Consider the following 14553-nt stretch of genomic DNA (forward strand, 5'->3'; position numbering starts at 1 on the left):
CAGGGGGAGCTACACCCGCCAAGAACTAAAAGTGAGCGCACGAAATAACATCCTGAATAAGGTCACCAACACAAGATGGGGAGCAAGCTCGAAAACATTGGGAACCAGTGCACTTGCTCTCTCTCAATGGTGAAGAATCACTTAAAGAATTATCAGATCCAGATCTTCACCAAATTCTAACCATTTCATCCTTGGCAAACAAGCAACCTGTCCACATAGTTTTGTCATAATCTGTCCTCAACTTTTTGAGATATCCTGTTCACAGACAAACAAACAGACAGGGATGAAAACGTAATCTCCTCCCACTTTCGATGGCGAAGGTGAAGACAAGGCAAGGTTAGAAATAAAAAATATTAATAAAAAGAGAGTTATAAAACAGGTGAGGATAAAAGAAGAAGAAGAATTTTTATAATTATTATTATTATTTAAAATATATATTTTTGGAATAATATTTAATTATTCTAAAAATATTTTTAAAATTAATTTTAAAAATAAAGATAAATCATATTTTTTAAAGGCAAAAAGAAGAAAGGCCAGCAAATATGAATGTGCTTCACAAGCCCCTGATGTATATGTTTATTATAATGAGTGGATTAACAACTCACAAGGAAAGATGCATTTGGTTAATCGTGTGTGTGTGTGTGTGTGTGTGTGTGTGTGTGTGTGTGTGTGTCAGATGGAATGCAGGACGCCATTGATGCTGCCCAACGAGACGCAGATGATGCATCTCGTGTGGCAAAGCAAGTCGAGGATGAACTAAAGCTCCTGCAAGAGGAAGCTGAAAAATTAAAGAGATCTATTTCAAGCAGCGCAAATATGGAATTTGAACGCGCTCTCAATGAGACCAGCAGGATAAGTAAGTCCTGTGTTTTACAAAAAACTTCAATCTGGAATGTTGAATTATGTTCCCTGCATGTATTTTGTGATAAATTCCATGGATATGAGTTTTTCATTCAAGAGAAGCTTTCCTCTTCCATATGGGGCACATGGCTCTGCAGAGCACCTTTTCTGTGGTACAGCTGTGCTGCTGATGCATTGCCCCCTGGTCGTACTCCTGGCAGATACATGACTCAACTGAATTAATTTCCTGAAGTAAGTTGATGACGTTTATGATTCATTCAGGAAGATATAATGACAAGAGGTTAAATGAAGTCCTGGAATTTAAATCTATTTGGAGAGAGGAGTAGAGGAAGCTATTTGGGGGAGATTGCAGGTCTTCGCTTCAATTCATCCCAAGCCCCTACATATGGCACTGGGTGCTTGGGAAGGTTCATCGTTGTCTGCCATGTGAGCAAAAACGGTCATGTGAGACTCAACAACACTCGTCATGTGACATTTGCCACCAACGATCATCACGTGACATTCTCGTACAGCATATAAGAGGAGTGGACAACCCAACCGAAGTCACTGTCAGCTTGAGCCAGCTGGGTAATCAGCACAATATCGCATATGGAGTATGTCTAACTCCAGTGTTTGATGTAATCTCGTATCATTTCTGTATTAAGCCTTGTGCATCATCGTGTTAGACTTTGGGGGTTAGTACTGCATTTGAGAAGTGACAACACTCAAATAGTATGAGACATCATATCTTGTAATCATCATCATATCCCCCCCTTTCCCCCCTCCCCCCTCCCCCTCCCCTCCCCCCCTCCCCTCCCCCCTCCCTCCTCCCCTCCCCCCTCTCCCCTTCCCCCCTCCCCTCCCCCCTCCTTCTCCCACTCTTCTCCCCTCCCCCCCGTTCCCCTCCCCTCCCCCCCGTTCCCCTCCCCTCCCCTCCCCCGCCCGGCAATGTCGGGTACTTCTGCTAGTATCTTGTAAAGCAATATGGTGATTTCATACCATTTCAACGTTGCCACCTAATAATTGTAGTACTTCCTTAATGGAATGTAAAAATAAAAACTATTGAAAAATACAGGGAGCAATGGATTGATAGCCAAACGAGGACAACTGGAAAGCAGTCAGGTAACAATAAATGGATGCATCGCAGCGTAAGAAGAGCAATATAATTGCAGAAGGGCGAGAAGAGAATCTCAGTGGGTGTAGTAAAGCTCAGTAATTGAATTATGGGAGAAACCATGAGGTCTCTTCCATCTCCTTGAATAATACTGTTTCAACAAGTGTTCTCCAGTAAGTATATGACCTATTGTCATTGTCATTAATGCGACCATTTTTACCTGCAACATGTCGCAGGTTTTAAAGAGATTTGCATTGCTGTTGTTGTTGTTGGGGTTATTGTTGTTGTTGGGGTTCTTGTTGTGCATCGATTTTTGAAATGTTCACACATTGGTCGGACAACTGCCGGACCACACCCACATATTTCACTTGACTCCACCCACTGTAGCACCGAGACAAAATTACGGTAATCAAGCATTACGTTGCATAACCATGCATTGCGTTACGGAAATTACTCATAAAAAATACCATTGCGAACAATACTATTATGGCCATAATGTGAAGTTTAAAAAGACCGTTACGTAATTTTTGAACGGTCCCATATTGGAGTTAATAAATTTGTGACCCTGTGACAAATCAGCGTGTTCTGATATAACCGTGGTGGCGAGTGACATGGATGAGAAGTGTCGAGTTCATCTTTTAATAGCGCAATAAATGTGTTTCCCAATCACGCTGTTCATCTTTTAAGAGTGCTTTAAATGCACGTTTCCTAATCGGCCCGTTACCGGATTTTGTCATAGGTTGTGACCACAGTGTGGTCGTTGTTGTTTACCTTTTTCCTGAAGAATCTCCTTTAGGCTCCTTTACCTTAAGACAATCCACAAGGGTGTTACAATTTTTGACCCATCTCCCCCCACCCCCTTCCCCCCTCCCCTCCCTGCTTCTGCATGGCAAATCCCTCCATATGGCTTCTTATCTTCTTTCCTCTGATTCCTATCTCTTCTATGCTCACTTCTCCCTTCCTCCCCCCCTTTCTCTCTCTTATCATCCCACCTTCTCATCCTTTTCTCAGTTTTATTTTCTCAACTTAAACAATATTGTCTTGAAGACCCTCCAAATCGTTTGAATATCTCACAATGTAGCTGAGTCTTTGGGCCTATCACTTTCACTGTAGCTGGGCCTATCACTTTCACATCGCAGACAGGTCAGTAGCCTCTCCGTCTTCTACCATCTCCTTTCTGGTTTTGCATCCTCTGCCCTTTCCATGCTATGTCCCACCCAGGTTTCTACAGGGTGCACACAATCTGTCCCCTTTTGGTGAAACTCCCAAAATTCAGACTCGTTGCTCACCTTAACTCCTTTGTTCCTATTTTCTCTCATCTGTAGAACCAACTTCCTCAGTCTGTTCTATCCCACTATTTCCTCCAGGCCTTCAGGGCACTTGTTCACAACCACCTTAGGTCGTCCCCCGTCCAATCTCGTAATCGTTTCTACCCTTATTAACCATCCGCTGCGCCCACACTCTTTTCAATTTTCTTGTTCTACTTATGTTTCATCACTGGTTTTGCCTTCCTCCTCTTGCTGTGCTTGACCTGGTGTCCAGCTTGTTCACCCTCATGTGTCCTCTCCTCCAACTCCCCTCCTTTCCTTCCTGTTGATCTCAATCTTCCTCATGCAAATTCGTCCTCCAAGTGTCCCTCTAGAATGCTGTTGGTGTGTTTCCACTCCCTTTCCACTATGTCCTCCATATACTACAATGTTCTGGTCTGTTTTTCTCCAAAATTATTATTCTCCAAAAAAAACTTTTAAACAAAAGGCAATGTGCAGAAAGAAGGTCCTTTGCTGATGGTTTTTGCAATATGCCTGCAGTAAATGAAGCGGAGAACCTGATACCAAGCCTACTAAAACGGTTATCAGAGGTGGAGATTCTAGGGGATGCAGCAAATGCCACTGTTGACATTAACAAAATCCGTGACATCATTGAAGAGGCCCGGCGATCTGCAAATCGGGTATGAAATCCATTGCATTATGTCTACTTTGAGCTTTCTTCCATCATTTCATCAGAGCTTTCTTCCATCGTCTTCCATCATTAATCACAATTGTTATTGCATAATGTGGGAGGCGTTTGTGTACATTTGTTTCCTTTCCATATAAAGTGAGCAAACGTTTGCCTTACAGGTAAAGGTATCAATGAAGTTCAACGGTAAATCCGGTGTGGAAGTGCGTTTGCCAGAGGGGCTGGATGACCTCCGGCCATACACCTCCATGGAATTCTACATCCAAGACATGGAACCACCGAATCGTGGAGATGATACGGTCAACGAGAATCAGTTCCTGCTATATCTGGGCAAAAGAAATGTACGTACGTGATGTACGTGGGAATCTTTGAAGCATGAGTAAATCTTGCAGTGTAAAAAAGCATTGTGCTTGTTCTATCATCATATACTAGCCGAATGCACTCGGCTTTGCGCGGGTTCTTTTTGAATGAATTTACTACTAGAATTCAGCTTTTACTCGCGGCCGTAGAAGATTGACTACTATAATTCAGCTCAGCTTTTAATTGCGAAATGGGCCCAGCCCGGCCGAGGCGGCCTCGACCGGCCTCGCCACCTAGCCTATAACCTTTCCGGGGCCCGTCCCGACATTTTTTGTTTCAGAGGTTTCCTCCTATCTTTCACCGTTCAGGAGATTAGCGCGTGCAGACAAACAAACAAACAAACAAACAAACAAAAACTTATCTTTTATATATATATATAAATAATAAATAATATATAAGAATGAGAAGATAGAAGAAGATAGATAACCAGACTTTTACTTGCAGCATGACTTTAACGGCTCACAATCTTTTATGTAATTGCTTGTGATAGGTGGTATAGCCTGGTGTTGGCTTAGCGGTTAGGGTGACGGCTTGGGATCCTAGGATCCTGGGCTCGAATCCTGGTCAATCGCTGAATTAACACCATGGGGGTTGACTCAGCCTGTCATCCCTCCAAGGTCGGCAAATCGAGCACCAGTTCACTGGCAATTCCCTGTGTGTCGCAAGAGGCGATTAACAGGGTTGGCAGCAAAAAGGGCATCCGGCCATAAAACATTGCTTCAAAAAGGGGACCACGGTGCCCGAAAAAAGGCCAACCCCTGCTCTGCAGGGAAAAATGGCCCCTAAAGGCGATTCCTTGTGATAGGTGGTGCTGCATCAAGGTTATCCTACATTTTTTGTGACCATACGAGAGCGTATATTCACGACGAGCAATATACATGAACATTCAAAACATAATTCGGCCGAACAAGTTGGTGCTCTTTTTTTTTCTTTATAAATGATGGTGGAGAGACATTCAAAGTAGACATGCTGGCACAGAGCATCCGCTGTGAGTCTGGGAGGAAGGTGGTTCAATTGCAATCTAAAATTTGTCCATAGAATGGAAGGACAAAGCTTTCCGGATTCAGGATCTACAGTTTCCGAAGGAGTCTGCATCAAAAAGCCAAGTCATTAATCTTCAAAATCAAAGGGCGTCCAACAAAATAACTGTTAAATATGTGTCCAAAGTAAGTTAAAAAATGCACTTAACACCACTAGAGCACACTTAACACTGAATTTTACAAGTAAACTCCTTTAAAGTTCAGTCGTTTTGACATTTTAATTTCCCAGAAGCTTCATCACATAATGCTGTTCCTCAGCACATGACATGTTCAATGATGTCTCGGAACTGCCGGCTTGCTTTGTGCAGCTGTTCCATTGCCTTGCACGGAAATTGCAACAACCCATTCCACAAACCTTCAGTAGTCTAGCTTTTTAAAGATTATCTAATTTACCAATACGATGGATGTTAATCTTGTACCACCCTCGAAGATCTTACAGCGGAGCAAAATGTGAGTAGATTGTTAAAAAAAAAACCTCTATACTTTGCTTTGACTTCATGTAGGGGGACTACATCGGTGCATACTTGGAGAACAAGCAGGTGGTGTTTGTGTGCAACCTTGGGGATGGAGAACGAAGCATCAGATTCCCAAGAGACGATGCCAAGATCACAAGAGAACGCTTTGCAATGATTCGATTTGAGAGGCAAGTTCTGTATTTTGCTGCAGTTTACACATACAATACTTACTTAGTACTTCTCATCATCATATATTTCGACAAGTAAGATCTTACATCTTCTGTAGCAAAGTACCAGTTTACACCGACAGACTACTGGCTCGTTGCCAAACCCCCAACCTGGAGGACCTGTGGTAAAAGAGTTTTTAATAGCCACATGCCCTTTCCGTTGCTTAACTGGAATTGTGGGTAGTGGGCTTAGCCTTTGATCAGCCAAAACCTTTCTTGCAAGGCAACAGGTAGCCAAGTCATTGTATGTAATTGTCGCCCCCGACTTCCGAGCATTGCTGGAGTTATGTAATTGTCGCCCCCGACTTCCGAGCATTGCTGAGTTATTTAACCACCGCCCCTGACGTCATTGCATTGCTGAGTTATTTAACCACTGCCCCCGACTTCCGAGCATTACTGAGTAATTTAACTACCGCCCATGACTTACTAGCATTGCTGAGTTATTTTACCGCCGCCCATGACTTACTAGCATTGCTGAGTTATTTAACCACCGCCCCTGACTTCCTTGCATTGCTGATTTATTTAACCGCCACCCCTGACTTCCTAGCATGGCTGAGTTATTTAACCACTGCCCCTGACTTCAGAGCATTGGTGAGTTATTTAACCACCGCCCCTGACTTCCGAGCATTGCTGAGTTATTTAACCACCGCCCCTGACTTCAGAGCATTGCTGAGTTATTTAACTGCCGCCCCTGATTTTATGGTATTGCTGAGTTGTTTAACCACTGCCCATGACTTACCAGCATTGCTGAGTTATTTAACCACCGCCTCTGACTTCATTGCATTGCTTAGTTATTTAACTGCTGCCCCTGATTTTCTGGCATTGCTGAGTTATTTAACCACCGCCCCTGATTTTCTAGCATTGCTGAGTTATTTAACCTCCGCCCATGATTTACTAGCATTGCTGAGTTGTTTAACTGCCGCCCCTGATTTTCTAGCATTGCTGAGTTATTTAACCTCCGCCCCTCATTTTCTAGCATTGCTGAGTTATGTAACCACCGCCCATGGCTTCCGAGCATTGCTGAGTTATTTAACCACCGCCCCTGACTTCATTGCATTGCTGAGTTATTTAGCTGCCGCCCCTGATTTTCTAGCATTGCTGAGTTATTTAACCACCGCCTCTGACTTCCTTGCATTGCTGAGTTATTTAGCTGCCGCCCCTGATTTTCTGGCATTTCTGAGTTATTTAACCACCGCCCATGACTTACCAGCATTGCTGAGTTATTTAACCACCGCCCCTGGCTTCATCGCATTGCTGAGTTATTTAACCACTGCCCCTGACTTCATCGCATTGCTGTGTTATTTTACCTCGGCCCCCGACTTCCTGGCATTGCTGAGTTATTTAAACACTGCCCCTGATTTTCTAGCATTGTTGAGTTATTTAACAACCGCCCATGACTTCCAAGCATTATTGAGTTATTTAACCACCGCTCCTGACTTCCTAGCATTGCTGAGTTTTTTAACCACCTCCCCTGACTTCCTAGCATTGCTGAGTTATTTAACCATCGCCCCCGACTTCCGAGCATTACTGAGTAATTTAACCACCGCCTCTGACTTCATTGCATTGCTTAGTTATTTAACTGCCGCCCCTGATTTTCGGGCATTGTTGAGTTATTTAACCACCGCCCCTGATTTTCTAGGATTGCTGGGTTATTTAACCTCCGCCCCTCATTTTCTGGCATTGCTGAGTTATTTAACCACCGCCCCTGATTTTCTAGCATTGCTGAGTTATTTAACCTCCGCCCATGATTTACTAGCATTGCTGAGTTGTTTAACTGCCACCCCTGATTTTCTAGTATTGCTGAGTTATTTAACCTCCACCCCTCATTTTCTAGCATTGTTGAGTTGTTTAACTGCCACCCCTGATTTTCTAGTATTGCTGAGTTATTTAACCTCCGCCCCTCATTTTCTAGTATTGCTTAGTTATTTAACTGCCGCCCCTGATTTTCTGGCATTGCTGAGTTATTTAACCACCGCCCCTGATTTTCTAGCATTGCTGAGTTATTTAACCTCCGCCCATGATTTACTAGCATTGCTGAGTTGTTTAACTGCCGCCCCTGATTTTCTAGTATTGCTGAGTTATTTAACCTCCGCCACTCATTTTCTAGCATTGCTGAGTTTTTTAACCACCGCCCATGACTTCCGAGCATTGCTGAGTTATTTAACTGCCGCTCCTGATTTTCTGGCATTGCTGAGTTATTTAACCAGCGCCTCTGACTTCCTTGCATTGCTGAGTTATTTCGCTGCCGCCCCTGATTTTCTGGCATTGCGGAGTTATTTAACCACCACCCCTGACTTCATCGCATTGCTGAGTTATTTAACCACTGCCCCTGACTTCATCGCATTGCTGTGTTATTTAACCACTGCCCCTGACTTCCTGGCATTGCTGAGTTATTTAAACACTGCCCCTGATTTTCTAGCATTGTTGAGTTATTTAACAACCGCCCATGACTTCCAAGCATTATTGAGTTATTTAACCACCGCCCATGACTTACCAGCATTGCTGAGTTATTTAACCGCCGCCCCTGATTTTCTGGCATTCCTGAGTTATTTAACCACCACCCCTGACTTCATTGCATTGCTGAGTTATTTAACTGCCGCCCCTGATTTTCTAGCATTGCTGAGTTATTTAACCACCGCCTCTGACTTCATTGCATTGCTTAGTTATTTAACTGCCGCCCCTGATTTTCTGGCATTGCTGAGTGATTTAACCACTGCCCCTGATTTTCTAGCATTGCTGAGTTATTTAACCTCCGCCCATGATTTACGAGCATTGCTGAGTTATTTAACTGCCGCCCCTGATTTTCTAGTATTGCTGGGTTATTTAACCTCCGCCCCTCATTTTCTGGCATTGCTGAGTTATTTAACCACCGCCCCTGATTTTCTAGCATTGCTGAGTTATTTAACCTCCGCCCATGATTTACTAGCATTGCTGAGTTGTTTAACTGCCGCCCCTGATTTTCTAGTATTGCTGAGTTATTTAGCCTCCACCCCTCATTTTCTAGCATTGCTGAGTTGTTTAACTGCCGCCCCTGATTTTCTAGTATTGCTGAATTATTTAACCTCCGCCACTCATTTTCTAGTATTGCTTAGTTATTTAACTGCCACCCCTGATTTTCTAGTATTGCTGAGTTATTTAACCTCCGCCACTCATTTTCTAGTATTGCTTAGTTATTTAACTGCCGCCCCTGATTTTCTGGCATTGCTGAGTTATTTAACCACCGCCCCTGATTTTCTAGCATTGCTGAGTGATTTAACCTCCGCCCATGATTTACTAGCATTGCTGAGTTGTTTAACTGCCGCCCCTGATTTTCTAGTATTGCTGAGTTATTTAATCTCCGCCCCTCATTTTCTAGCATTGCTGAGTTTTTTAACCACCGCCCATGACTTCTGAGCATTGCTGAGTTATTTAACCACCGCCCCTGACTTCATTGCATTGCTGAGTTATTTAACTTCCGCCCCTGATTTTCTGGCATTGCTGAGTTATTTAACCACCGCCTCTGACTTCCTTGCATTGCTGAGTTATTTAGCTGCCGCCCCTGATTTTCTGGCATTGCTGAGTTATATAACCACCGCCCATGACTTACCAGCATTGCTGAGTTATTTAACCACCGCCCCTGACTTCATCGCTTTGCTGAGTTATTTAACCACTGCCCCTGACTTCATCGCATTGCTGTGTTATTTAACCTCGGCCCCCGACTTCCTGGCATTGCTGAGTTATTTAACCACCGCCCATGACTTACCAGCATTGCTGAGTTATTTAAACACTGCCCCTGATTTTCTAGCATTGTTGAGTTATTTAACAACCGCCCATGACTTCTAAGCATTGCTGAGTTTTTTAACCACCGCCCCTGACTTCCTAGCATTGCTGAGTTATTTAACCACCGCCCCTGACTTCCGAGCATTGCTGAGTTATTTAACCACCGCCCCTGAATTTCTGGCATTGCTGAGTTATTTAACCGTCGCTCAGCTTTTGACGTTGCTCTGGTCGGAAAAGTCAAAACAGGGCCACCACATGCAGGCTTCAGAGCACCAGCCACTATAGTCTGGTCTGTTAGGGGGATTTTAAGGGGGGATTGTGCAAATTTGTCTACAAGCATGAAACTTGGCACACTTGTAGTTTGTGACCTGCTGAATTCAAATCTGCCAGGAGCCAAAGCCAATTCTCAATGGGAGCGCCATATTTGACACTTCAAAATGGCCGCCACTCAAAAACTGACTTTTCCGTTACTAGCCAACCAAAAGTCACATAATTACAATTAAAAGCACTTTTCTAGGGTTTTGGACCTCACTGATTCTAAATCTGATGTCTGTTTGACAGTAGCCTTGACAGGGATCGCCAAATTGGAAAATCCAATATGGCCGCCAGTGAATATTATAATAAATTTTGCATAACTTTGACACTTAAAGTCATAAATCAGGAAGTAAAACAAGTAAAACCAAGAGATCAAGGTATCCTTTATTGATCAACAAAATCAGGCTAATAACCATAAAGCACTATGTTAATATTAATTAATTAATTTACATATATTAATAGTAAATCAATCAATCAATAAATGTATCAATCATATCACGTGCTGTGACTGGTGTCACACTGATTCATGAATTCTCATTGTTCACACATCCACCTTCGCATTTGCACAAAATTGTGCAACGAACGCCAGCTCTGCAGCACTTGCAGTTCCCTGTGCATGACTTCGCACAGCCACACTGCAAAAGGATGGAACAGGCCTTGCTGCTGTCCTCAAGGGTTGTCCAGAAGGGCAACCACCCACCACTGCTGTCCTTGTGCCACCCCCAGTCATGGAAGTCAGGGATGTCCTGGTAAACAGACGTTGCCTGACTCCAGAAGAAGCTGGCCTGCAGCATTGCTCTGCGGATGTGTTGATATAGAGCAGCTTGTGTTGGTGGTAAGGCCTCTAGTGTCTTCTTCCCACTTGTGAAGAGTCGAAGCCTCATTGACTCTTTCCAGACCACAGCCCTTGCTGTACATGACTACAACAAAGCGCTCTAGAGTGCACATGTGCTGGGACTGTGGGCTGAGCTCTTGGGGTTCACTGGTGAGGGCAACAAGGGTGTCCGTCAGTCCTGGTGTGCTCTGCCAGGCTGACCAGGCTGACTTCTTACCACATCCCAGGAAGTGTGACACAGTCTCACAGCCTGTGACCGCGTGGAATAGTGGCAGTGCCAGGCACGTTGATGGTCCCAGCTGGGCAGAGAGAGTGTGGATAGGAATGTCACGCATCTTCTTCCCACTGCCGAGACAGACCCACAACTGGGACAGCCCAAGTGATGAAAAGAAGTGAATGGCCAGGATGACCACATCACTGTCGACTGTGCGCACCAAGGCAACCTGGTGGCGCTGCTGTGCTGCATGGGCAAGATGGAGCAGTATCCTGGTATCAGCCTCAGTGTGGTTACATGGCTGAAGACCAGACACGTCATGTTGTTTGTTGGAGAGAACACTCTCCTTGTTGGTGCTGAGGAGAAGTCTCCCACCCAGATCCTGCTTTACAAGCTGTGCACTCAGGAAGGGGAACAGTTCCCTCTTGTTGTCAGTATTCTTGAGGAACCCAGTGTTCCAGTCCTTCTTTGGAATACGGGTCTGGCCATCCCCAATCCTGGTACATGGGCCGAAGCCACGACGATGGTGTGTCAGGGTTTTGAGGTTGTCCTCTGGGTAGGTGTCCCAGACAGCATCTACCCGTGTGACAGTTGGAGTTACCTGTGACTCCACAAATGGCACCAAATGCTGTGACACATAATCAGTGAATGTGTGTGCTGAGGTCGGCCGCACCATGTGAACAACAGCTGCCATGTCAAGTACCACAACTGTGGCTGCTTTGGCTGCAGCTGAGCGACCAGTGGGTGCCTTTAGGTGCTCTAGAATGTCCGACTTTTTGCCAGACCTGAGTGATCCTTGGTTTGAGAGACTAGGTGGTTCTCTCTGATTCTCATACCGGAAGAACTCTTCCATGTCTGCATCAGGTCGAGACTGCAAGGACAGGAAAAGCTTGGTTATGAGAGAAGAGTTTCTCTGAGCACTGCCTGATGTGCCTCCCTTTTTGGTGGTAACAGGGCGATTGGCAAATGTGAGGACATTTTGGCGTTTGAGAGTGTTTGTTATTGGCAAAGTGTCCTGGTCTAGAGTCTGTGTTACAAACTTGGCATGCAGATCTTTTCCAAGGTTATGAAGCTGGGCAAGCGATGCAACAACTTCATCTTTCATGACCCCCTGTGTGTGTAGAGCCACAAGCTCATGGCCATTGGCAAAGGGATTACCTAGCTGTTCAGCTATCTCCACAAATGACAGAACATCTTTCTTGTACTTAGTCTGCAAAGCACTTGCTTCTTCGTGATGGGTAGTGCGTGAGCTTGCAGTGTCCAACACAGCCTCAAACTCCTCGATACATCGAGAGCAGTCGGGACCTGCTAGCATGAAAAGAGTGAGGGCCTCAGGGTTTTCATACAGACCAACTGCACCACCATGGGCCTGAAGGTTCTTGTTTGACTGCTCATGAGATTGGTCCTTGCCAATGAGGCTGAACTTGTGAGGTGACCTCTGGACAACAAAGTTCCCCTTTAGAAACTCAGCATACAACTGTGGGTGCTTCTCAGGCAACTGGACCATATCCCGCACATGCACTGGTAGCCAACGAGCATAGTTTGTGTGGTCCATCACATGAAAACAGGAGCACAGCTCATCACAGACCTGCACATACAGCAGGAAGTCTCCCTCACGGAGAGAAAGGATGAAGCGGCACATTAGGAGCTCCAGGTCCACGATGGTAGACCAGAACATGAACATGGGATTGTGAGTTCTGGACCTTTGAGCCCAGATCTCTAGAGACTCAGGTGGTCCCTCAACACCAGAGCAGTAATTGGAGTATGACTTCTGTCTGAGGAGATACAGACCCATGACAGAGACCTGGTGAGCATAGCGAGTGCGCTTTATATGATGCTCATGAAGCACAGACTGGGCATGGCCAGATGTGAGGACCTGGGCCTGAGTAAGAATGTTGCTCCACCCAGAGTCCCGCAGCAACTTACCAATCATCTGGTGCATTTTGTCCTCTATGTGTAGAGCGCCCATCATCAGGACCAGCTTATCTTCCCCCATTGTGTCAGGGAATGACCACTGCAGCTGCTTAGCGATGGCATACAGAGGCTGGTCACCACCAAGCACAGGAGTTTGACCAGGGTTGAGGGCCTCTGTGCCTTGCATGTTTCATCATAGAAGGTGTGGCTGCTTTGTCAGGGAACAGAGGTAGAACCCCTATCAATGCCTTAGGCTTCACAGAGTCATCACTCATGAGTCGGGAGTTGTAGCCTGACCAGGTGATGACTTCACCTTCTGGCAATGTGTCCTGTTTCAGCACTGTGGACACATGTGCCATCCAGGACTCATCCTTGAATTTGGCTCCATGTAGCAGATTATGAGATGGCCGAGAATTGAGATCTGGAGTACATGGTACATGCAAATCATTGCTTGAGAATTCAGCTGGCTGAACCACTGTGTAGGATTCAGGAAGTTGTGGTACAGTAGTGTCTGTAGGATCCAGCTCGATAGAGGGTCGCTGTACTCCTTGGTTGTCCCAAGACAGGTGGTTTGTCACGCTGATTGCTGTCCCATGGAACTCATCATGGGAGAAGTTACCTTGGTTGCTGCTATACAAGTTGTCTACATCAAAGGTCACGAAGACCCCACTACGGATGTTTGTGGGCAGCACAACTCCATCCTGGACAAACTGTTTGACGTGTGCTCGTGCCATGGATCGCCTGATCTCCAAGACATGACTGTAAGACACAGAAACCCCAAAGGCATTGGCATTATTGATCTCTTTCTTCCGCCTACCCTCACCATGCAGCTTGAGGCCCTGGTACAAAGGGAAAGGGGTCTCATGTTCTTTGTTGTGACGGATGTTGCTGGACTTTGTGGCATGATGTGAACCACTGCAGGTATTATAAATAATCTGCTGGGCAATGGCGCTTGCAACTCTTGCCCTGCCTTGTACCTGTGCCTGCAACTCCTCATTGCTCTGTTCACGCAAGATTGAGGGGCCCTGGAGCAGGATGTTGAGGAAGCTTCTCAGCTGTCCAGGGATAGGAGATGTCAGGGAATCAGAGGCAAAAGAACCAGTAAATGGTTCTTGCCTCTGGAGACAGCATTTCCTAAGTATTACTGCTGCTCGCATCAACAACAAAGCATCATCCTGACCTATCTGGGACTTATGGGCTTCAGCTATTAGATCTCCAACGTTCTGGTTGCTAGAGATATAGACTTCCTTGCCCTGGGAGAACTCTGTCGACTCAGGAAGCAGCTTCAGAAGATACTCCTTGAACCGTGTGGCATGTGGTTCCCTGGTATCAGAACAGGGAATTCCCTGTTGCTCCACAAGTGTTCTATATAACTGTCGCAAAGCAGACAGTTTGAAGACTGAGTCAGAGTCCTCGACTAAAGCAACAATTTGCGCAATGGCAACTGAATTGAAGTGAGGGGCAGGAGGACCTGCAGATGATCTGCGATCCTCAGCACGAGCTGAGTCTCTCAGGTGCAAGTAA

The 14553-nt window shown here is 45.3% G+C and overlaps 1 protein-coding gene across 1 annotated transcript in view; it reads left to right on the forward strand.

Annotated features, from left to right (window-relative positions):
• LOC137436105 (laminin subunit alpha-5) overlaps positions 1-14553 on the forward strand; it is a 196992-nt gene that overhangs the window by 154612 nt on the left and 27827 nt on the right. Inside the window, exons 57-60 of the mRNA XM_078786514.1 lie at positions 677-856; positions 3763-3902; positions 4072-4251; positions 5814-5953. Coding sequence (XP_078642640.1) covers positions 677-856; positions 3763-3902; positions 4072-4251; positions 5814-5953 — 640 coding nt within the window. The remainder of the gene's footprint in view (positions 1-676; positions 857-3762; positions 3903-4071; positions 4252-5813; positions 5954-14553) is intronic.

This window comes from Myxine glutinosa, chromosome 11 (assembly GCF_964187855.1).
Source record: "Myxine glutinosa chromosome 11, kmMyxGlut1.1, whole genome shotgun sequence".
Taxonomy (NCBI): Eukaryota; Metazoa; Chordata; class Myxini; order Myxiniformes; family Myxinidae; genus Myxine; species Myxine glutinosa.